Source organism: Anolis sagrei, chromosome 3 (genome assembly GCF_037176765.1).
Source record: "Anolis sagrei isolate rAnoSag1 chromosome 3, rAnoSag1.mat, whole genome shotgun sequence".
NCBI lineage: Eukaryota > Metazoa > Chordata > Lepidosauria > Squamata > Dactyloidae > Anolis > Anolis sagrei.
In genome coordinates, this window is record NC_090023.1 from 172,225,444 (window position 1) to 172,250,613 (window position 25,170).

General features: G+C 42.6%; 1 protein-coding gene across 1 annotated transcript in view; it reads left to right on the forward strand.

Moving 5' to 3' along the window:
• Positions 1-22,265, forward strand: part of MACROH2A2 (macroH2A.2 histone) — a 41,345-nt gene extending 19,080 nt beyond the window's left edge. Inside the window, exons 5-9 of the mRNA XM_060768864.2 lie at positions 8,294-8,404; positions 10,021-10,120; positions 13,004-13,093; positions 15,261-15,435; positions 21,515-22,265. Of these exons, the coding sequence (XP_060624847.1) occupies positions 8,294-8,404; positions 10,021-10,120; positions 13,004-13,093; positions 15,261-15,435; positions 21,515-21,680 (642 nt within the window). The 3' untranslated portion in view covers positions 21,681-22,265. The remainder of the gene's footprint in view (positions 1-8,293; positions 8,405-10,020; positions 10,121-13,003; positions 13,094-15,260; positions 15,436-21,514) is intronic.
• The last annotated feature ends 2,905 nt before the right edge of the window (positions 22,266-25,170 follow it).

Consider the following 25,170-nt stretch of genomic DNA (forward strand, 5'->3'; position numbering starts at 1 on the left):
AGTGGGTATTTTTAAAAGTAATTTTTATTCAAGAAAAAAGCCAAAATATTTATTTAGTTATTTTTTTAGATATATAAAACTAAAAAAAAAACCTCACACAACTACATACTATCTATTATAGTCACAAAAACAAGAGGCACAAAAAGGATCTACAGACTTCCCACTAATCTATTCCTATTCTTCACACTTCTACTTTAAGCAATATTCCAGCAAAATCCATGAACCCTACAGTTAACAAGTGTTCCAAGTTATGAAAAAGTAATGAACAAGTCCCAATTTTCCTTAAAGTTAGTTAGTGTTCCCTCCTTAATCAGCGTAGTGAATTTGACCATCTTGGCAATTCAGAAACATTCATCAGCCATTATCAAAGAGCTTGATCATTTCATCTCATCCCTTTAATCCTACATCTTTGTCGGCTTTTGTCTTTTCTTCTTCGCATGTTTGGTCCTCTTCTCTTTCCCTTTGATGTGTGTCAAGCCTGACTTTCAAAATTTTTCAAGAATTCTTTCATCTTTTGCACTGTTTAGTCTCTTATTATGAAATCTGAGAAAGACTCCCCTCCAGTTTTTCCTACCTAAATGGAATACTTTTTGTGTCTGGAAAATATAACCTTTTATTCTCTTCATAATTCTAAAAAAAATCATCTGTTGACCATCAATTGTCTATTTGTTTAGGGAATGTTACTGCCGACTAAATTGTGAGTGAGAACCACTACATTTCAATTTAGCCATAAGAGACCTCTGTTGATAAATCCTGTTAATTTCCCAACTGAAATATTTATGCGGAATTTGCAAAAAAAAATTCAACAGAAATCAGCTTTTCTCCCTCTCTAGTAGGTCTAGTAGCACCAGTGCATCCTGAACTTCATCCTTGATACACTATAATTTCTTTGTAGCCCTCTCCAACTTTTGAGATTTACATTCAAGGTTCTCTAATTTCTGCTGCACCTGAATTATTTCTCCTGTCATCTTTCCCAAAGAATTAAGTATATCTTAGAATCCTAGAATCATAAAGTTGGAAAGACCTCATGGGCCATCCAGTCCAACCTCCTGCCAAGAAGCAGGAAAATTGCATTCAAAGCACCTTCGACAGATGGCCATCTAGCCTCTGTTTAAAAGCTTCCAAAGAAGGAGCCTCTACCACACTCCGTGGCAGAGAGTTCCACTGCTGAACAACTCTCACAGTCAGGAAGTACTTCCTAATGTTCAGATGGAATCTCCTTTCTTGTAATTTGCTGATATCTTCTATAACAGTAGAGAGTTCTATCCTCGTCCTCATTTCATTGATAAAGTGGGCTATTTCAATTGGTTTGGGTTCATCCACATATGTTCTTCTAACTCAGTGGTTCTCAGCCTGGGGGTCACGGTCCCCAAGGGGGTCGCTGGGCCATTTTCCGGGGGTCGCGAAGCTGCCTCGGTTGGCCCCACCCCCCTCCAAAATGGCTGCCGGCTCCTGTGCGAGCCAAACAGCGAGACACTCCTGGTTGGCTCGTCTTCCTCTTCCCGTAGGGCTGCAGTGAGTCAGGAGGAGTAGCATGGAGTCAAAGGCACACACAGGCCCTTGCCAAGCTCAGAAGGGGCGAGGATTGAGCAGGCTCCCCGCTGCTCACCTCTTGCCCCCGCCAGGCTCAGAAGGGGCGAGCGTAAGGCCCTCCGCATGGTCATGGCCATGCAGAGAGCCTTCTCCGCTCGCCTCTTGTGCCCTCCGGCCTTTATTTATATCCCGCTCCATCTCCCCCAGGGGGACTCGGTGCGGTTTACATGAGGCCACGCCCATCAGTACAATACAATATAACACAAAAGCGTGTCAAAACCAGAAAATAAAATACTGTATATACTCAAGTATAAGCCTAGATTTTCAGCCCTTTTTTTAGGCTGAAAAAGTGCCCCTTGGTTTATACTCGAGTCAAGATTATTTATTATTTTACTGTTATTATTATTATTTTCATTCATTATTTTATTTATTATTATTAAATTTATCATTTTTCTCTATTATTATACATTTATTATTTTACTGTATAATTGTTGTTATTGCTACATTCATTATTTTACTCTTTTATTATTATTGTTGTTGTTATTACATTTATTATGTTACTCACTTTATTATTATTGGAAGGATACATAAGCACATTTACATTGAAGAAGGTAAATAATCATTTAATCAGAGTTGTACAATCTTATCTTAAATTACCATTTTTGTAAATATTCAAAAATATATAATCTACTGATTCCTCAATTAATGTAATTTAATTTGTATCTATTTTTATTTTACAATTTACCGGTAGCAGCTGCATTTTCCACCCTCGGCTTATACTCGAGTCAATGTTTTTTCAGTTTTTTGTGGTAAAATTAGGTGCCTCGGCTTATAGTCGGATTGGCTTATACTTGAGTATATACGGTGCATAAAAAGCAAAACCAATATAATAAACGACACAACAATATAAAATCAACTATTAAAACACAAAAGATTTCCACTGGGCAGGGCCAAATTCAAAATAAAAATTTAAAACACTGGGTGATAGGGCAATGCAAATTATCGGGGAAGAGGATCCAGGGATAAGGGAGGACTTAATTGCACGAACCATAAAATAAAGTGCTTCTGAGGTCAATTTGTGCAAGGTTGGTCAGGGAGTATCTAAAAAGGGAAAGAGATTTGGAGAGATTGATAAGAAGAAAAGGAGTTTTGGGAGAGGCCTGTTCATGACTATTGAGTTGTTTGTAAAATTGATGTTCATAACTCGGGGTCTGCCTGTATTTTGAAATAAGCAGTTGTCTAATATTTTTTGACACTTGCCAGCTGATTTTAAAATAACTGGAACTTGTAATAATATCTTCTATACACATGGTGGCACCACTCTGCACTGCAAATAATTTCTAATCCGTCTTTTAGTCTCATTCATTGAAAGTTCTAACATTCATTTTTTGTTAGCCTTCCCCATGGAAGCTCTACTTTGTTATGGCTGTGTTTTTAAGGCAAACAGTTTTTAATAATCGTGTGTATTTTATTGTCTATGTTTTTTTATTGCTTGTATTGTTGTTATTATTGCTTGTATTGTTGTGTTAGGGCTCGGCCTCATGTAAGCCACACCGAATCCCTTGGGGAGATGGTAGCGGGGTACAAATAAAGTGTTATTGTTATTATTATTTATTAATGCTTTGTTAACCACATAGACTGTTGCTAGCAGTCATTCAGCCTCCCAAGCTTCTTAAATACTTCTATTCAGCCAACTCAGTGGTGGAGTAACAGCTATGGTTTTGTCAGCTTACATTCCTTGACTCATGTCTCTTAACAAATTGAAGAAAGATCTGTGAGGACATTATTTGTCCACTGGATAGGGGCTTGTCTCAATGTAATTTTTCCCAATCCCTTCATTAAAATAGGTAATTGACATTGCTGGTGCTGCAGTAAGCAGCAGCCAGATGCAGTGGGTCTCCAGTGACAGCTCCTTCAGTCTTTATGTGTTGCTAAGACAGACGCCTCAGCAATACACCAAAGGCAGAAATTGAGAATAGCCTCCAATTTCCATATGCCAAGGAAACCATTATTACCAATCACAATACCACTAAACTGGTAATGTCGGTAGGTGATGTCTTTTCCCTCGGGGGATTACTGAGAAGACAGCCTATGTGTCACTATATTACCAGAGGGCTCCGCCGATATTTTATTTTAATCTATATTAGCCTCCTTAGATATTGTAAGAAAAAAGCCCATTGATACCATTTTGAGCTTCCAGTCAACTATGTTAGAGGAACACTAATTTATTTATTATTTATTTATTTTGAGTGCTTCTACCCTGCCCTTCTCAACCCCCTAAGGGGGATTCAGGGCGGCTTACAAAAGGCACAATTTGATGCCCAGCAATTCACAAATACAATATACAATTTACAATATAACGACGACAGTTATAACTAATTAAAACAGTCAAATTAAAACAACGGCAGCAATAAAATCATCTTGTGATCTCTCCCAGCGGCTTCATGTAGATGTTAAACAATATCGGGGACAGAATTGATCCCTGTGGGACCCCACACGACAATGGTTGTGGGGCTGAACAGGTGTCACCCAGTAACACCTGGGACCATCCCTCAAGAAAGGACCGGAGCCACTGCAAAGCAGTACCACCAAGTCCCATGTCCTCGAGGCGTCCCAGAAGGATACCGTGGTCAACGGTATCGAAGGCCGCTGAGAGGTCCAGCAGAACTGACAGGGACACACTCTCCCTGTCCAGCTCCTGGCGAAGATCATCTACCAAGGCTGTCTCAGTTCCATGTCCCGGCCTAAAGCCAGACTGTGCCGGGTCTAGATAATCAGTGTCTACCAGAAATCCCTGGAGTTGTGTTGCCACCACATGTTCCACGACGTTGCCCAAATAGGGGAGGTTGGAAACTGGTTGATAGTTGTCGAATTGAGTGGGGTCCAGTGATGGCTTTTTCAACAGCAGTTTTATAACAGCTTGTTTTAAGCTCGCTGGAAATTTTCCTTCCTGTAAGGAGGCATTAACCACCACCTTTACCCAATCCACCAATCCCCCTCTGGCTTCTTTTATCAGCCAGGATGGGCAGGGGTCTAGGATGCATGTGGTAGGTCCCACTTCTCCAAGGATCCTGTCCACATCCTCAAGCTGAACCAATTGAAATGAATCCAATAAAACCAGACAAGCAGGTGCTCGTGTTACATCCTCAGAGACTGCTGTTAACATGGCGTTGAAGTCAGACCGGATCAACGCAACTTTATCCACAAAGAACCGAGCAAATGCTTCACAGCGAGCCACCGAGTCGTCACTAACGTATCTAGAGCAGGGTGTCGGAACCCAGAAACTTCCCACTCACAGATTTTCCATCTGATCCGGATTAAATTACTGATTTTATCCTTCATCCATGGTTTCCAAATAACCATGACCTTCAGAACTTACATGGTGTTATTGATTCAGATGGAATGGAGAGTTGGTGTGATCAACTTACAAATGGCAACATATACCCAAATCCCCTAATTACGCCCCTAGCAGTTTATTATAAATACTAAATAATTTGTGAAAGGAAATTTTACAATGGCATACTCAACACCATCTAATTTATTTATTTATTGAATTTATGCCTTGCCTTTCTCCCAGGATGGGATCCAAGGTGGCTTCTAGAAGTTTGAAGCAAAATTAAATTAAAATCTTATTTTACAAAAGTAAATAAAATGGATAGGTTTTCCCCTGTCATGAAGTCTAGTCGTGTCCAACTCTGGGGTGTGGTGCTCATCTCCATTTTTAAGCCGAAGAGCTGGCGTTGTCCGTAGACACCTCCAAGGTCATGTGGCCAATATGACTGCATGGAACGCTGTTACCTTCCTATTGATCTACTCACATTTGCATGTTTTCGAACTGCTAGGTTGGCAGAAGCAGGGGCTGACGGGAAGTTCACACCACTTCCCGGATTCGAACCTGCGACCTTTTGGTCAACAAGCTCAGCAGCTCAGCGCTTTAACCCACTGCGCCACCGGGGGCTCCAAAATACAAGAGACTGTTTACAAATAAAATGGATAACAGTATATTAAAGCCATGATAACTTTTATGGAGATACATTTTAGTGTGTATATTTGTGGTGTCTTTGCTGTGCTTATGTATTTTAATTGTTTTGTAACTCGCCTGAAGCCATGAGGAAAGATGCGTAAAAATAAAATAATAATAATAATAATAATTACTATTATTATTATTATTATTATTATTATTATCAAAGCAGTGAAATGCATTTAAAATATATTTGCTATTAATGTTAAAAATAAAAGAAACAGCACACCACTTCTTGCATATCCCTGTTATAATTTACAATACAAAAGGCTGTTGAAATAAAAAGGTATTCACTTACTAATGGAAAGAGCAGAGAGGTGGCCAGTGAGCCTTCCCATAATAAAAATAATAATAATAAATTATAATAAACTTTATTTATTACCCCGCCACCATCTCCCCAATGGGGACTCGGAGCAGCTTGCATGAGGCCAAGCCCAAATACAATTACAATAAAGAAAAACCAAAAACACAAACCAAAAACGCGAACAATAAACAATAACAGTATAGTTACATAAAACATGAATCCATAACAATAAAAAATATGCACAGGCACAATAATAATGGGCGGGCAACATGTAGTAATTAAAAGGACAAACTGATTAAAACTAATTAAAAATTCGAGCGAGATAAAAGAGATAAGCAGGTAATTTACGGAGGAGGCTCATTTTAGCGGGAGTTATGGAATCAAGCTTTCCCATGAGCGGGGACGTACTCCAATGACAGAACTTTGAGGCAGAGCAATCATGTGGGATTATATACCTACTCATCAAAGGCGCAGCGGAAGAGCCAGGTTTTCAGGTTCTTTTTGAAGATTTCTAAGAAAAGGTGTTCCACAGCCTGGGAGCAGCCACAGAGAAATGTGCTTGTGAAGATGATGGGACCAAAGGAAAGTCCCCCCCTGCAGATCTTAAAATGCATGCTGGCTTGTAAACAGTCTTTTGTATAATCTAGACTGCAGACCTAAGCCATACAGGTTTTCAAAAGTCAACATCAACATAATTGTGCCCAGAATCAAACTGAGAGCAAGTATTTATTTTATTTGTCGTGTAAGGGCAACCAGTCAATTATATTACATTTCTAACAGAACAAAGCAAACAAACAGACAAAATACAAAAATTGTGAGTTTGGTAGTTGATTAAATGTCCTTTGACCAGTAGCTGGCCACTTGGAGTGCTTCTGGTGTTGCCGCAAGAAGGTCCTCCATTGTGCATGTGGCAGGGCTCAGGTTGCATTGCAGTAGGTGGTCAGTGGTTTGCTCCTCTCCACACTCGCATGTCGTGGATTCCACTTTGTAGCCCCATTTCTTAAGGTTGGCTCTGCATCTTGTGGTGCCAGAGCGCAGTCTGTTCAGCGCCTTCCAAGTCACCCAGTCCTCTGTGTGCCCAGGGGGGAGTCTCTCATTTGGTATCAGCCATTGGTTGAGGTTCTGCATTTGAGCCTGCCACTTTTGGACTCTCATTTGCTGAGGTGTTCCAGCGAGTGTCTCTGTAGATCTTAGAAAACTATTTCTAGATTTAAGTTGTTGACTTGCTGGCTGATACCCAAACAGGGGATGAGCTGGAGATGTCTCTGCCTTGGTCCTTTCACTATTGGCTGCTACTTCCTAACAAATGTCAGGTGGTGCAATACCGGCTAAGCAGTGTAATTTCTTCAGTGGTGTAGGGCGCAGACTCCCCGTGATAATGCAGCAGGTCTCATTAAGAGCCACATCCACTGTTTTATTTAAACTGTTATGTTTATTCATATCATGATCTGATTACCATACTCAATATATCCCATATGCATGGGGGTATTGGGGTAATGATACAAAAGGTTTGCTAGGCTAGACCCTCTTTCACTCAGACTCAGCCCCCCCCCCCCGAAACCCCCCCTGAAAAAAAATTCAGCCCCCCCCCCTCCCCGAAACAAAATCCTGGCTATGGGCCTGCTCCCAGGTATCTGTGTGTGCTGCAATGCTCCAGTGGGATTCCTTCCCAGGTAATCCTCAGAGCTCGGGATGCTTGTCTGTACTTAAGGTGAAAGGCACATGTCTGTGTTTTAGATGGGTTGGGGATCAGCTGGTTTTCCCTGTGATAGGCAGTAAGAGCACCTAGAGCTTCGGAAAGCTTCTGTTCAACCATCTCAAAGCTCCCTGCTTGGGCAGTAATGGCACGATCATCAGCATAGATGAAGCTCTCTGTCCCTTCTGGCAGTGGCTGGTCATTTGTGTAGATGTTGAACATGGATGGAGCAAGCACACTCCCGTGAGGCAGGCCGTTCTTCTGTTTCCGCCATCTACTTCTCTGGCCCTGGAACTCGACAAAAAAGCTCCTGTTTTGTAGCAGGCATCCTATGAGGCGGGTGAGGTGGTAGTCCTTTGTGATGTTATACATTTTTCTCAGGAGGAGGCGGTGGTTCACAGTAAGAGAGCAAGTGAAGTTGTTTCAACAGATGGGCACTGCAATTCCTGTTATTAGCTCTAGTCTATAGGCTGGCTGTGGCATTTTTAGTCTGCTAAAGTTTCTGAATAGTTTCCAAAGGCAACCTCAGTTATAGGACTTTACAATAATCCAAGTGAGATGTGATGTAGCAGAGTAGCTCAGAATGTTGTGCTTGCAGAACAGTCTCATCTATAGAAATTTAGACACCTATGATTATATTATATCATTTCTGTGGACTTCTTGAAGTGTGTGTATGTGTCATCTGAAATACTGCCATTAGCTCCTCCAACCACTCAACATTCCTGTTAATTTTCAACAGAGCAAACAGAAGGAGAATGAAAAAGAAGGGTCATCAAATTCATCAGCTGATGATGGACCTGGAGATGGATTCACTATTCTCTCCTCCAAGAGCCTTGTTCCAGGACAGAAGGTACTGAGTCAGAGAACAGAAGAGGGAACAAGAAATACTGCAGGCAATATCCAGCAGAAAATGCTCAAATCTTGCACTGTTTTAGTAAGGTTTTCACTAGAAGTCAGACACTCATCTTTAAAGCAAATAACAGAGTTGGTCTTACATTTTCACAAATTCAACCATCTGTTCCTTGAAAATATTTTTAAAAATTCAAAAAGTAAACCTTGATTTTGACATATATAAGGGATTGCATTTTCTACACCATTGCATTTACAGTAGTGGATTCTGAGTATCCAGAGATTTTGATATTCACAGAAGAGTCCTGGAACTCAGCCCCAGTGGATACCAAGAATCCACTGTATTTCTTTTGAGAATTTCACCAGAAAATTGCCTCTCTGTGGTTTCTCATGTCACAACTGTATGTTTTACTCAAACATTTCTTTCCTGTACAAAATCAAACATTTGCTCCATTTTTTTCATTTTATGCCACTGTTTGTGAAGGTTGATTGATGTCCAGTCCCATGTTTGTGCTAGGAGTCACATGATGAAACGGAATGGCAGTAGCTTCCGAGTGGAAAAGGGGAGGCATCATTTTACACGGTGGATAATTAACATTAGGTCATTCCCTACCACAGAGTGTCCTTATAGATACTAAGATATAATAATAATAATAATAATAATAATAATAATAATAATACTTTATTTATATATCGCTCCATCTCCCCGAAGGGACTCAGAGTAACATCCCAGGTAACATCACAAAACATACAAAGTAAAAACAACATAACCATAAGATTAACAAAACAAAATATAAGCATAAAATTGTCGCCATAACACACATATATTAAAAGTAATCCTGCCTGTTCAAGGCAATTTAAAAATTTAAAAAGCCGGGCCAAGATTTGTGCAAGCCTAAAAATTCTAGGGGGCCTGGGAATTAAGTGCAATGCTATGGCAGGCAACAATAATATTAGGTACAGGTCTGTGGCTGTTCATTCCGGGGCCAATTAGAGGAAAGAATCTGGGTAATTGGTAGGAAGAATAAGGCTGTATTCGGCAATGTGTAGGGCTGAGTTAGTACTGGTCATTTTCAAAGGCTTGTGGAAACCGCCAGGTCTTCAAGCTCTTACGAAAGGAAGGGAGGGATGGGACCTGTCTTATTTCCCTTGGAAGGGCCACCACCGAGAAGGCCCCCTCTCTCGTCCCCACCAACTGCGCTTGAGACAGTAGTGGGACCGAGAGGAGGGCCTCCCCGGAAGATCTTAGAGCTTGCACCAGTTCATAGAAAGAGATGTGATCGCGGAGATAGGCGGGGTCTGAACCGTTTTGAAAATGTTTAAACTGAATAAAATTATAAATTATATTTAAATGGTTCAACAGGTTTATGGAGAATAGGTCTGTCAGAAGCAAGAGCTAAACAGACTCTCCACTTTCAGAGACTATTAGATACTGGGGATATACAGTGGGAGAGAGAATTCATTTCCTCATGCACTGATTGTTATCTTGTAGATCTCTGGCTGTCTATAAAACAAAATTCTGATGTGTGTGCATGTATACTTCGTACTCTTAAGTATTCAATACTCACTCACTGTATATGTTTTTTCTTCTACTGCTGCTGTATGGGCAACTTCCAGCTGTCTCTGACACAAAGCGACATCAGTCATATTGGTATTATGAAAGTAGAAGGCATTGTGCACCCAACTACTGGTGAAATAGATCTCAAGGAGGAAGTAGGTAAGACTTTCTTTAAAGGGATACTTGACCATATGAGTATATTGCTTTTCCAGGAGATCTGTTGGTATTAAGTAGTCTTCAAGTCTTTGACAAGGAATCAAAACTGAGTCTGAAGTTTTGTGGAAATTGTACAGCATGACACCTGTACTCTGGCGAATACTTTCCTGGCCTTTGTATGGATTTGCAAAAAGAACCGTATTGAAATGGATGACCTCGGGCCCATCAATACCATACAGCCAAGTTGGATGACCTAGAAAATGCCTAGAGAAAGCAAACATCGTCAGACATGGATAACTGAAACCAGATATGGGGTTCATAGTAGATATGGCTATGAACAGATGCTTGATGTTTTCCAGTGTGGTTCACATAGTCAGAACAGTATAGATTTCCCCAAGTTTCCGAACTGGATGGCCCCCCACAAGGGTCTGCTTCCAGGGGCAAACCAAGAATGGGCAATGCGGAAGTCCCCGAATAGACTCGGAAGCAGAGTAGGCAGATCAAAAGACAACTTGGCAAAATGGCGCTACAGTGTTCCCTCATTTATCGTGGGTGTTACATTCCCGGACCACCCACAATAAGTGAAAATCCGCGAAGTAGGGACATCATACACCCACACACAGAGAGTATTTACCATCCTGTTTACTGTAAATCCTTTTTATGATTTATAATATTCTTTTAGTGGTAGAATGAATATTTTTACATATTTTTATACATTTTTATTTATTTATTTATTTATTTATTTGCTATGCTTCTATACCGCCATTCTCAGCCCGAGGGCGACTCATGGCAGTTTACAAAACAGCACAATTCAATGCCCACAACAGTACAAAAATAATTTAAGCATTACAAACATTTAACACAGGTAAAAATTCATTACAATTAACATCAGTAACACAATAAAAACCATAAGTCCTCCGCATTTCATTACCAGTCATTATCCAGTCACGTTGTCCAACCGTTCCGATATCAGAGTTTAATAGCTACACTGCATTTGGAAAGGCCTGCTCATATAGCCAGGTTTTAATTTTTTTGCGAAACGTTAAGAGGGTGGGGGCTGATCTAATGTCCCTGGGGAGGGCATTCCACAACCGAGGGGCCACCGCTGAGAAGGCCCTGTCCCTCATCCCCGCCAATTGAGCCTGTGAAGATGGCAGGGCCGAAAGCAGGGCCTCCCCAGAAGATCTTAAATTCCTAGAGGGTTTGTAAGGAGAGATACGTTCGGACAGGTAAGCAGGGCCAGAACCGTTTAGGGCTTTATAGGCTAAAGCCAGTACTTTGAATTGTGCTCAGTAGCAAATTGGCAGCCAGTAGAGCTGGCGCAACAGAGGAGTTGTATGCTCCCTGGGCGCCGCTCCTGTTAGCAACCTGGCTGCCACCCGTTGGACCATTTGGAGCTTCTGAACAGTCTTCAAAGGCACTTACTTACTTACTTACTTAGGTGATCCCTCGTTGGACGAGTAAGATGGTCTTCCATTATGGGTTTCCTTGTGGGTCCGCATGTGGCTGTGGAGCCCTATTCTTGCTCTGCATCTTCTTCCGCAGTGTGGGCATTGATTTCCAGGTGGGAGGCGGTCCCGGTCGGGGTTGGCTTGACGTGCCTTCCTCCTGGCACGTTTCTCTCTTTCACCCTCCACTCGTGCCTCCTCGAATTCTGCAGCACTGCTGGTCACAGCTGACCTCCAGCTGGAGCGCTCAAGGGCCAGGGCTTCCCAATCAAAGGCAACCCCACGTAGAGAGCGTTGCAGTAGTCTATACGGGATTTTGTGGTTTTAAAATCAGAAATGCTTTGCCGGACCTACCGAGCAAAGGGCCATTGTGGCGGTGGGCACCCTCCCGCCGGCCATGCTGCTTGCAGGGGGCTTTTTCTTTCCATAAGCCTCCCGCACAGCGGGAAGTTTCCTGCTGCTTGGCTGGCTGGCCAACCGGTGTTAGGCCCCATCCCGCCCCTGGATTGGCCAGGACCGGCTTCTGCACCTCACCCCGGCAGCCTTTGTAGGGCTGCCTTGGCCTGTGGAGGCCGAGGGCAGCCCTACAAAGGCTGCCGGGTGAGGTGGGGAAGCTGGCCCTGGCCAATCCAGGGGTTGGGCGGGGCCTGCTGCTGATTGGCCAGCCTGCCAAGGGGAGGGAAACTTTGCACCGCGCAGTGGGCTTCTAGGAAGAAGAAGCCCCCTGGAAGCAGCATGGCCGACAGGAGGGCGCCCACCACCGCAAAAGCCCTTTCCCGGTAAGTCGGGTAAGGCATTTCTGATTTTAAAACACAAAATGTATAAAAATAAAAATATTAATTCTAAACCCTCACCGCGAAACAGCGAGTCCACCAAAAGCGAACCGCGAATCAGCGAGGGAACTGTATCTAGTAGAATCCTCCATCTTGTGTGACTGTGAAGTAGAACAAGCAACTCTGCATCTGTATGCCTGTTCACAATGCCCTGCCGCATGCACAGAGGAAGAATTGTTTAAATCTACAGACAATGCGGTCGCTGTTGCCTGTTTTTAGTCTAAAATTATTTTGCTGCCTGTTCTCCCTCTATTTTATCTGTTTAATATATGCCATTCTTTGACATGAAAAATGTAAATAAATCCCCAAGTAATCCTGTTTTTCAGACCAGAGCGCATATAAACTATCAAAGATGTAAATCCTGCCAAAAATCAATTGATTTTGCTTCTGAATAAATTTCCGTATGATATTTTCCACTTTTACACTGTGCCAGTGTTTTAAAGTAGTACTACCAGGATTCACTGAAAGGAGCATAAGTGTGATAGTAAAGGAGCCAACAAAACCGGTTCTTGTGACATGACATTTCTTTTAAAATCTGTTCTTAAATGAAAGCTCTACCCAGCCTTGTAATAAAGATCTAACTTCCTTTTTTGTGTATTTTCCAGGCAAAGCACTGGAAAAGGCTGGAGGTAAAGAGTTCTTAGAAACAGTAAAGGAACTCCGTAAATCACAAGGCCCTCTGGAAGTCACAGAAGGTAACTTTTTATTGCTGTATTCTTAATCATTTTATGTTGTGAGCTGCATCTGGTCCCAGTGTTAAGAGGAACGCAGGAGTACACATAGCATAAATACTTAACTCACTATTTTCTTCTCTCGGATATTCAGATCTTTCTCCTGCTGTTCTGTCATTGAATTAATGTTCTATTTTAGGACTTTTTATATATTAGAAATGCTTAAAGGAAGTGGTGGTTTGAATATATTAGTTTTGCTACTAGCCTTCCCCTGCCAGGCGTTGCTGTGGCCCAGTCTGGTGATCTGGAAAATAAAGTAATGAGAAAGTGTTGGTTTGCCTACTCTGGAACATTCAACGTATAACTGTCCTTCTTTAGGGGTCCCTTTCAAAACTATGATACTATATCTCTCTGTGTGTGAATCTTATCTATCTATATCTATGGCTGAATGGCTCTTTGTCAGGAGGGCTTTGATTACATTTTCTTGCCCTGGTGAAGAGTGGACTGGATGGCCTTAAGTATTTTTTTTTTTGTCATGGGCGTTCTGTGTGGGAAGTTTGCCCCAATTCTATCGTTGGTGGGGTTCAGAATGCTCTTTGATCGTAGGTGAAATATAAATCTCAGTAACTACAACTCCCAAATGTCAAGGTCTATTTCCCCCAAACTCCATCTGTGTTCATATTTGGGCATATGGAATATTTGTGCCATGTTTGGTTCAGATCCATCATTGTTTGAGTCCACAATGCTCTCTGGATGTAGGCAAACTACAACACCCAAACTCAAGGTCAATCTGTATCAAACCCTTCTAGTATTTTCTGTCGGTCATGGGAGTCCTGTGTGCCATGTTTAGTTCAATTCCATCATTGGTGAAGTTCAGAATGCTCTTGGATTGTAGGTTAACCATAAATCCCAACAACTACAACTCCCAAATGACAAAATCATTTTTTTAGGGATGGTCACGCGTTGGCCTAGTAGATGTATTGTGTCCAAATTTGGTGTCAATTTATCCAGTGGCTTTTGAGTTACGTTAATCCCACAAACAAACATTACATCTATATATGTATAAATGCTCTGTGCATAATGAGTACCTTAAAAACAAAAGAACCAATGAACGAAATCACACCAAATTAGGCAACAAAACGTCTCACAGCACAAGGAGAGACTATCACTCAAAAATTATGATTTTGTCATTTAGGAGTTGTAGTTGCTGGGATTTATAGTTAACCTATAATCAAAGAGCATTCTGAACTCCACCAACGTTGGAATTGAACCAAAACTGTCACGCAGGACTCCCATGACCAACAGAAAACACGAGAAGGGTTTGGTGGGCATTTGGAGTTGTAGTTCACTTACATCTAGAGACACAAACAATGATGGATCTGGACCAAACTTGGCACGAATACTCAATATGCCCAAATATAAACACAGATGGAGTTTGGGGGGAAATAGACCTTGACATTTGGGAGTTTTAGTTACTGGGATTTATAGTTCCCCTACAATCAAGGAGCATTCTGAACCCCACCAACGACAGAATCGGGGCAAACTTCCCACACGGAACCCCCATAAAGCCCTCCTGACAAAGGGCCATCCAGCCATTCACACACACATACACACATATGTATATGACAGATGCAGTATCAAAGATTTGAAAGGGACCCCTAAAGAAGGACAATGATATGTTGAATGTTCCAGAGTAGGCAAACCAGACAAATCTCCACATCAACACTGGCAAAGAAACAGCAAGAAATACGGTTTACCCACAAGCATAAGGGCATTGTGTATATTAGAAACCAACACTTTCTCATTACTTTATTTTCCAGATCACCAGACTGGGCCACAGCAACGCGTGGCAGGGGACCGCTAGTTTTTATTTATATAGATGATCTTCTCTTAATATGCTACATGTCGAAACTTGCTTTTTCAGATAATTATTACATTGAATAACTGAAATTCTGTACATGTCTATAAACTAATTTAAGTGAATTCAGCTGTGATTATTGCCAGATTTAGGTATGGGAATGTAGTATTTAAAAATGATAATTTATAATTGTTTCTTAGAATAAAGAAACATTGAAACATCTTACCTGTGAAAATCAAAAGTGTTGCCTTGTAATGGTCTACTTACAAATGGTAGCCACTGCCTAAAACATGAGTCTCATTTTAAAATTATTTTCTTCTTTTTTCTCTTTAGCTGCTCTCAGTCAGTCCACTGGCCTTGCAGCAAAGTTTGTTATTCATTGTCACATCCCACAGTGGGGCTCAGACAAATGTGAAGAACAACTGGAGGAAACTATAAAGAACTGTTTAACCGCTGCGGAAGACAAGAAGTTGAAATCTGTGGCTTTCCCTCCTTTCCCAAGTGGCAGGTATGTATTTCCTCCCTTAACTCTTTCCATTTTAATTGTTTAAGACAAGTCACATGTTTAAATTGTGAATAAATTAATCTATGCTTGACAAATGTAATTTACCTGTCCGAACCCGTTTACCTGTCCAGTTTACCTGTCTGAACAGATTCTCCCCTATAAACCATCAAGGTTTTTAAGATCTTCTGGAGGGGCCCTGCTCTCAGTCCCACCACCCTCGCAATTGCGTCTGGTGGGGACGAGGGACAGGGCCTTCTCGGTGGTGGCCCCTTGGCTCTGGAACTCTCTCCCACTGGAGATTAGATCTGCCCTTTCTCCCCTGGTGAAAACCTGGCTCTGGAATTTAGCATTTGATGAGTGAGTCAATAACTCCTGACCACACGGATGGATGGCGATGAATTGTGACTTCATTTTGACGACATGGCATTATGTAATTATATGATCATATTTTAATGTTTTAGTGAATTATGGGATGTGATGTTTTATTTATTTATTATTTATTTATTTCTTGCATTTATTGACCGCCACTCTCAGCCCTAGGGGCGACTCGCGGCGGTGAACAACAACATAGAAAGACAGTGTACAGGAAATCAAGACAATACATACACAACTACTACTACCTAACATATACCTATGCTAAAAATCCGCTTCGTCCAATCCTGGGGTCAATAGTCAACCTCGTAGTCAAGTCCATTCCAGAGTCGTTCCTATGATACACTCAGTTGAAGGCCTGCTCGAAGAGCCATGTTTTCAGGCTCCTACGAAAGGCCATCAAGGAGGGCGCCTGTCTAACTTCCGCAGGGAGGGTGTTCCACAGCCGGGGGGCCACCACCGAGAAGGCCCGCTCCCTCGTCCCCGCTAGACGTGCCTGTGAGGCAGGCGGGACCGAGAGAAGGGCCTCCCCGGATGATCTCAAGGTCCTCGTGGGCTCGTAGGCCGAGATGCGGTCTGCAAGGTATTTTGGGCCGGAACCGTTTAGGGCTTTGTAGGATAACACCAGCACCTTGAATTGGGCCCGGTAGCAAATCGGCAGCCAGTGGAGCTGGGACAGCAGGGGCGTTGTACGCTCTCTGCGCCCTGCTCCTGTTAACAACATGGCTGCCGCGCGTTGGACCAGCTGAAGCTTCCGGGCCGTCTTCAAGGGCAGCCCCACGTAGAGAGCGTTGCAGTAGTCGAGGCGGGATGTGACCAAAGCGTGTACCACCGTGGCCAAGTCAGACTTCCCAAGATACGGGCGCAGCTGGCGCACGAGCCTAAGCTGTGCAAATGCTCCCCTGGTCACCGCTGAAACCTGGGGTTCCAGGCTCAGCGATGAATCCAGGGTCACACCCAAGCTGCGAACCTGCGCCTTCAAGGGGAGTGCGACCCCGTCCAGCACAGGCTGTAACCCTATACCCTGCTCGGCCTTGCGACTGACCAGGAGTACCTCTGTCTTGTCTGGATTTAGTTTCAGTTTGTTCGCCCTCATCCAGACCATTACAGCGGCCAGGCACCGGTTCAGGACTTCGACAGCCTCCTTAGTAGCAGGTGGGAAGGAGTGACAGAGTTGGACGTCATCTGCGTACAGGTGACACCGCACCCCGAAACTCCGGATGATCTCACCCAGCGGCTTCATGTAGATGTTAAACAGCAAGGGGGACAAGATGGAGCCCTGAGGAACGCCACAGGTCAACGGCCGTGGCGTTGAACAGGAGTCCCCCCATAACACCTTCTGGGTACGACCCTCCAGAAATGACCGGAGCCACTGCAGAGCAGTGCCCCCGAGACCCATCTCTGCAAGGCGCCCCAGAAGAATACCGTGGTCGACGGTATCGAAGGCCGCTGAGAGGTCCAGGAGCACCAACAGGGACACACTCCCCCTGTCTAGCTCCCGGCGCAGATCATCCACTAAGGCGACCAAGACCGTCTCGGTACCATGTCCCGGTCTGAAACCAGACTGTGCCGGATCCAAATAATCCGTGTCTCTCAAGAATACCTGGAGTTGTGAGGCCACCACGCTTTCCATGACTTTGCCCAAGAAGGGAAGATTGGAAACAGGCCGAAAGTTGTCCAATTTAGTGGGGTCAAGTGATGGTTTCTTCAACAGCGGCTTTATAACAGCCTGTTTGAGGCTCGCTGGAATCTTGCCTTCCCGAAGGGAGGCATTAACCACCACCGTGGTTTTTAAACTATTGTTTATGAATCTTTTGTTGTGAACCGAACTGAGTCCCTCTGCAGAGGTCGAGAATAAAAGTTCTAAAGAAATAATAAATAAATAAATATAGCCATTTATATTCGGGGTTCTTGCACCTCTTAGAGCAGCATAGTACGTAGGTATCCGTTGGATGAAGCTTTTCCATAGTTATATCATTTGCTATAAATCATCTGAGTTCATTGAGTTAGTTTTGTTCAGGCATTTTTTTGAACTGTCAGAGGATTTTGATGTACTGGCTGAAGCGCTAAGTTACTTCTTAACATTTGATTGTCTATTCAGATATAAAGCCCTAAACGGTTCTGGCCCAGATTACCTGTCCGAACGTATCTTCTGCTATGAACCATCACGTAGCTGAAGATCGTCAGGAGAGACCCTGCTCTCGATCCCACCACTCTCGCAAGCGCGGTTGGTGGAGACGAAAGACAGGGCCTTCTCAGCAGTGGCCCCCCGCCTGTGGAACTCTCTCCTTAAGGACATCAGTTTGGCCACTTCCCTCCTATCCCTCCGAAGACATCCCTAAAAAAATGATTTTGTCATTTGGGAGTTGTAGTTGTTGGGGCCAGGCATTCTACTAGAGCAGCGGTTCTCAACCTGGGGGTCGCGACCCAAAAGGGGGTCGTTCAGCCATTTTCAGGGGGTTGCGAAGTTGCCTTGGCTGGCCCCCTCCAAAATGGCTGCCGACCCCCTGAGCGAGCAACATGGCACTCTTGGCAGGCTCCTCCTCCTGCTCTTCCCACAGACCTGTGGATAGTCAGGAGGAGGAGCTCTTGAGGCAAAGGAACAGGGAAAGAAGACTCACCCTCTGCTCTGGCCTGCAAGGTGAGTAAACTTCTTCCTGCCGTCCTCAATGCCTGGCCATCCCAGGAGCCTTCACTGCCCGGCCTTTACCTCCTTCTGAGCTCAGAAGGGGGCGAGGGATGGGCAGAGGGAATTCTGTATACCAAGTTTGAATCCATTCCATGGTTGCATGAGTTCAGAATGCTTTTGGATGGAAACGAACTATATATCCCAGCAGCTCCAAAATGCCAAGGCCTATGTAACCCAGTCCTTTCCAGTATTTTCTGTTCACCATGGGAGTTCTCTTTGCCAAGTTTGTGTGCATTCCATGGTTGCATGAGTTGAGAATGCTTTTGGATGGGAGGGAACTATATCCCAGCTTACTTACTTACTTAGGTGATCCCTCGTTTTCCGGGGAGGATTGCCTTCCAGTATTCTTGTGGGTCCGTATGTGGCTGTGGAGCCCTATTAGTGCTCTGCATCTTCTTCCACAGTGAGGGCATTGGTTTCCAGGTGGGAGGCGGTCTCGGTTGGGTTGTCTTGATGCACCTTCCTCTTGGCACGCTTCTCCCATTCGCCCTCCATTCGTGCCTCTTCATATTCTGCAGCACTGCTGGTCACAGCTGACCTACAGCTGGAGCGGTCATGGCCAGGGCTTCCCAGTTCTCAGTGTCTATGCTGGAGTTTTTAAGGTTGGCTTTGAGCCCATCTTTAAATCTCTTTTCCTGCCCACCAACATTCTGTTTTCCGTTCTTGAGTTCGGAGTAGAGCAACTGCTTTGGGAGACAGTGGTCGGGCATCCGGACAATGTGGCCGGTCCAGCGGAGTTGATGGGGGAGGACCATCGCTTCAATGCTGGTCGTCTTTGCTTCTTCCAGCACGCTGACGTTTGTCCACCTGTCTTCCCAAGAAATTTGCAGGATTTTCTGGAGGCAGCGCTGATGGAATCGTTCCAGGAGTTGCATGTGATGTCCTTAGACAGTCCACGTCTCACAGGCAACTCCTAAATGTCAGGAAAATTACCCCAAAACTCTCCAGTAATTTCTGTTGGTTATGGGAGTTCTGTATGCCAAGCTTCTTCAATCCCATTTTTGTTGGAGTTCAGAATGCTCTCTGATGGCAGAGGAATTATAAATCCCAACAACTGCAACTCCCAAATATCAAGATCCATTTCCCCCAAACTCCAGATCCATAGTAATTTGGGTTCTCAGTGTTTCCGGATATAGGTGAACTACATCTCCCATAAATTACTGTCAATTCCTCCCAAACTCCTCTAGTATTTTCTGTTAGTCATGGGGGTTGTGTGTGCCAAGTTTTGTCCCGGCCAGTAATTTGTGGGGAATCTCAGTGGGTCTGTGAAAGTCAGAGCTGAATTGGTTGAAGGTACTGCAAATCCCATCATCCGTTGTCCATACCCCCCAAACATATTGTTTTTGTGATTAGTCACTATGCTTTAATTATGTTCAATTTGTAACAATGAAAATACATCCTGCATATTAGATATTTGCATTAGAATTCATAAGAGTAGCAAAATTATTAAGTAGCAACGAAAATATGGTTGGGGGTCACCACAACACGAACTTTATTTGGGGGTCGCCGCATTAGAAAGGTTGAGAACCGCTGGACTAGAGGATAGCGGCAATAAGGAATTTTGGAATTTTTACGACATTGGATTCTCCCATTGGTTTTGGCTTTACTGGCACATTCTTAATTGAATGTATTGATGATTTTGTATAATGTTTTTTAAATGATTTTACTGTTTTAATTGTAATTTTATGGTGTATGTGTTGTTAGCATCATTTGATGCTTATGTGAGGCCGTCCTGAGTCCCCTTATGGGGGGAAGGGTGGGGTAGAAATATATGAAATAAATAAATAAGTAAAGGGGAAAAAATAGACAAAATAGGGGATTGGATAATGGTTGGAATGAAGAAGGAAACGATTATGGAAGAATTTAGAGAAATAAAATTGTCATGGTTCTACTGTATACAATTAGAACAATGGTTTAAAAATTGGGGAAAAAATAACAAAAACGGAAGTAAGCTTAACCAATTTGAACAAATAATACAAAATGGAAGGGTTGTAGAGAAGCATGAAAATTTGAAAGTACCAACTAGTAAGATATATAAGATAATAATTGAAATAAAAGAAGGAAAAACAAAAAACAACACCCTTAAGGAGGTTTGGGAAGAAGATTTAGGGGAAAAAAATAAAATAGAATGGCAACAATTATGGAGACAAAGACATCTAAAAAATTTATCAATACGGGTTAAAGAAAATTATTATAAGTTAATATGGAAATGGTATCTAACACCAGTAAGATTAGCACATATAAATAAAAATTATTCAAAAAATAGTTGGAGAGGATGTCAAGAACCAGGAACATATATACATATGTGGTGGCAATATAAATATGTAAATAATTTTTGGGGGAAAGTATTTAGAGAAATAGAAGATATAATGAATATTAAAATAGAAAGAAGTCCTAGTATAGCGTTATTATCATTATATAACAATAAAAAATTGAAAAAAGAGGATAAAGAAGCGATACATTTATTAATAATAGCAAGATTGCTTATAGCAAGGAACTGGAAAAAAGAAATAAATATACAAATAGAGGAGTTGTATAAGGAAGTATAGAAACTGGCAATAAATGATAAGCTGACATGTATATTAAAAGTTAAAAGAGGTATATGGAAACAAAGTGATTTTGATGATGTATGGAGAAAATTTATTGTAAAAGGATCAAAAAACAAAGAAGGAAAGTTACCTCCACAAGAAGAATTGAAATTTTGGACAGACGACATGTAAAAGTTGTGGCTTGAGAGGGGAGGAGGGGAGCATAGCCGTGAGGAATAGAAAATATGTTTAAGCAGAATAATAATACTAGATGCCAAAGTATGTTAGGTTGTATTGAATAATATGTATCTGCTGTAAAACAAATGTATAACAAATGTATTAACTATGATAAAATAATAAAAATTATTAATAATAAAATAAATAAATAAATGTAAATAAGTTGAGCATTACATAACACAGCATTTAAGTCAAAAAATCACGCCAATGTTTAACATTCAGTCTTGTAACATTCATTTATTCTCCTTCTGTCTAGAAATTGCTTTCCAAAACAGACTGCAGCCCAGGTGACTCTCAAAGCGATTTCTTCCTATTTTGATGACTCCAGCCCTTCTTCCTTGAAGAACATATACTTCCTGCTTTTTGACAGCGAGAGCATTGGCATTTACGTGCAAGAGATGGCAAAACTTGATGCAAAGTAGTCACAAAAGCCAAATGAAGTTTTATTTTTCAACATGAATGGAGTAGGAATGAGAATTAGAATTGGGTTTTATTTTTAAAATATTGTGAGGACGGAGTATGTGAGTAGATTTGAAGTTCTGTGATGGGTGGAGGGCTTTTGTTATGGAAAACCGGGGGTGGGGGGGGGCGTGTTTGGGAGAGTTTGATCTGCAATTATACCATGCTTTAGATACACTCTACCATTTTGTATGTTCCCAAGATCAAATCAAATTTGATTTGATTTGATTTGATATGTTCCCAAGAAGTTACGTTGCCAGCTCTCTACATTTTAATATGTCTCAAGTTATTTTAGTTTAGGCCTTTGTAAAGTTTAATCTTTAGAGTGGTTGAGAAAAAAAAAAAGAATTGTTTGCTTCACATTCTTTTCCCTCCAGTAGTTAGAAAACCTTCTGTTGTGTCTACATTCCATGTTGAGAAAGTAATTTCAAAGGAAACTCACTTGGTGCTTTACTGTTTTACCCCAGAATGACCTGTAATTGCTGAAAATACTTCATCTTGTTGTTTTTATAAAAAAAAATGGCAGCATGCTTTTTTAAAACTTTAAACTTGAGCTTTTTTCACTCCTGTGTATTAAAGGGGGGAAACCACTTCAGATGGAAGCTTAAAGACGGAGATATTTTGAAACTTCAAGATGGTTCTTTCCTCGTAATGCAAGCAATTGGGGTCTGCCACTGTGAAATGTCCTTATTCACAGAATTAGTTGCATTGCAGTTTTGCAACTCAAAAATTATGCACACTAGGCCACAAAACATTTGGACATTAATTTTAAAGTAATGAAGAGGGATACACCAAAAACACACAAACGTTGTTGTAACCATATTTATGAAGTAGAATTGAAGGGTTTTTTAAAAAAAAATATATCCACTTAAGTGGTTTAATAATAATAATAATAATAATAATAAACCTTTGTTTGTACCCTGTTACCATCTCCCGAAGGACTCAGTGCGGCTTACAAGAGGCCGAGCCCAAATACAACAATAAAACAGCAGCAACAACAACAACACAATAACTCAAAAACAAAGCAATAACAATTAACAACACCCAATGGTGCAATTAAAAGCAATGGCCGGGCCAAATGTAACAATTAAAATTAAAAGGTGGGGTGTTTGGAGGGGGATGGGCATGCAGATATCCTGGATCTCTGATAAAGTGCGTTGGGGACATAATGCTTGGAGTTTCCTTACTCTGGGAAGGCACACTGGAACAACCACGTTTTCAAGCTCCTAAAGATTGCTAGCGACAGAGCCTGCCTGATGTTCTTAGGGAGAGAGTTCCAGAGTTGAGGGGCCACCACAGAGAAAGCCCTATCCTTCGTCCCCACAAATCGTGCTGGCGATGCAGGTGGGATCGTGAGCAGGGCCTCTCCAGATGAACGAAGAGATCGTGTGGGTTCATACACAGAGATGCGGTCATGTAGGTAGGCGGGTTCCAAACCGTTTAGGGCTTTGTAGGTAAGCACCTGCACCTTGAATTGGGACCGGAAAATGAAGGCAGCCAGTGGAGCTCGTTAAACAGGAGGGTTGACCTCTCTCTGTAAGGAGCACCAGTTAACAACCTGGCCGCCGCCCGTTGGACCAATTGAAATTTCCGGACCGTTTTCAAGGGCAGCCCCACGTAGAGTGCATTACAGTAGTCCAATCTGGAAGTTACTAAGGCGTGGACCACCCTGGCCAGATCTGCCTTCACGAGGTACGGTTGCAGTTGGCGCACGAGTCTTAATTGTGCGAAGGCCCTCCCAGCCACCGCCGACGCCTGAGCTTCAAGCGACAGTGATGAGTCCAGGAGGACACCCAAACTGCGGACCTGTGACTTCAGGGGGAGTGTAACCCCGTCCAGCGCAGGTTGCCACCCTATACCTCGATCCGGTTTACGATCGACCAGGAGGACCTCTGTCTTGTTGGGATTGATCTTCAGCTTGTTCTTCCTCATCCAGACAGCCACAGTTGTCTAGCACCCGAGGGGCTTCCTTGGAGTTAGGTGGAAAAGAGTAGTAGAGATGGCAACCAATTCCAAAACTCCGGATGACCTCACCCAGCAGTTTCATGTAGATGTTGAAAAGCATGGGAGACAGAATGGAACCTTGTGGGACCCCACAGGTCAAAGGCCAGGGGTCCAAGCAGGTGTCTCCCAGCTTCACCAACTGGGAGCGACCCTCTAGGAAGGAGCGGAGCCATGATAGAACCGTGCCCCCAAGGCCCATCCCGGAGAGTCGTCCCAGAAGGATACCATGATCAATGGTATCGAAAGCCGCTGAGATGTCCAAGAGGACTAACAGGGTCATACTCCCCCTGTCCAGCTCTCTGCGGAGGTCATCCACCAAGGCAACCAAAGCCGTCTCGGTGCCGTGGCCAGGTCTGAAGCCAGACTGTGACTGATCCAGATAATTGATGTCATCCAGAAATCCCTGGAGCTGAGAGGCGACCACCCGCTCCAGCACCTTGCCCAGAAAAGGGAGGTTGGAGATAGGTCTGTAGTTGTTCAGCACCTTGGAGTCAAGGGAAGGCTTTTAATAATATTTATAAATAATATTTATAATAATTATATATATAAAAATATTTATAATAATATTTATAAAAGTGTGTATACCAGCATGTTCTGTGAGGTTTTTGAAAGTAATTTAGTTTTTGCATTGGGATAGGTGTGGATTTATTTATTTATTTGCCACACTTTTATCCCGCCCTTTTCAGCCTGAAGGCAACTCAGGGTGACATATAGACTGGCAACAATTAGATGCCGAACACACATAAATACATAGTTTTTATCCTAATCTGTGAACTTAGGAGTCTGGATCCACAACGCACTTGCTGGGGGGGGGGGTCTCAACAACGATTTTTGTCCCCTCGATTGCTCTTTAGGGAGTACTGGGGCATTTCTACCATACTTTTGGGAAATATAGTTACTGGGATTTATAGTTCACCTACAATCAAAGAGCATTCTGAACCCATTTGGGGCAAACGTCCCACACAGAACCCCCATGACCAACAAAATACCGTATATTCCGGCATATAAGACGACTGGGTGTATAAGACGACCCCCAACTTTTCCAGTTAAAATATAGAGTTAAGACAACTCCCATGCATAAGACTACACCTGCGTATAAGACGACCCCAGACTTTTGAGAAGATTTTCTTGGGTTAAAAAGTAGTCTTATACGCCAAAATATACTGTACTTAAGGCCAACCAGTCCAACTCCCTTCATCAGGGCAAGAAAACATACTCAAAGCCCTCCTGACAAAGAGCCATCCAGCCATAGATATAGATCAATATATATGATTCACACACAGAGAGAGATATAGTCTCATAGATTTGAAAGGGACCCCTAAAGAAGGACAATGATATGTTGCCTGTTCCAGAGTAGGCAAACCAGACAATCTCTACATCAACACTGACAAAGAAACAGCAAGAAATACTGTTTCCCCACAAGCATAAAGAAATTATATATATTAGAAA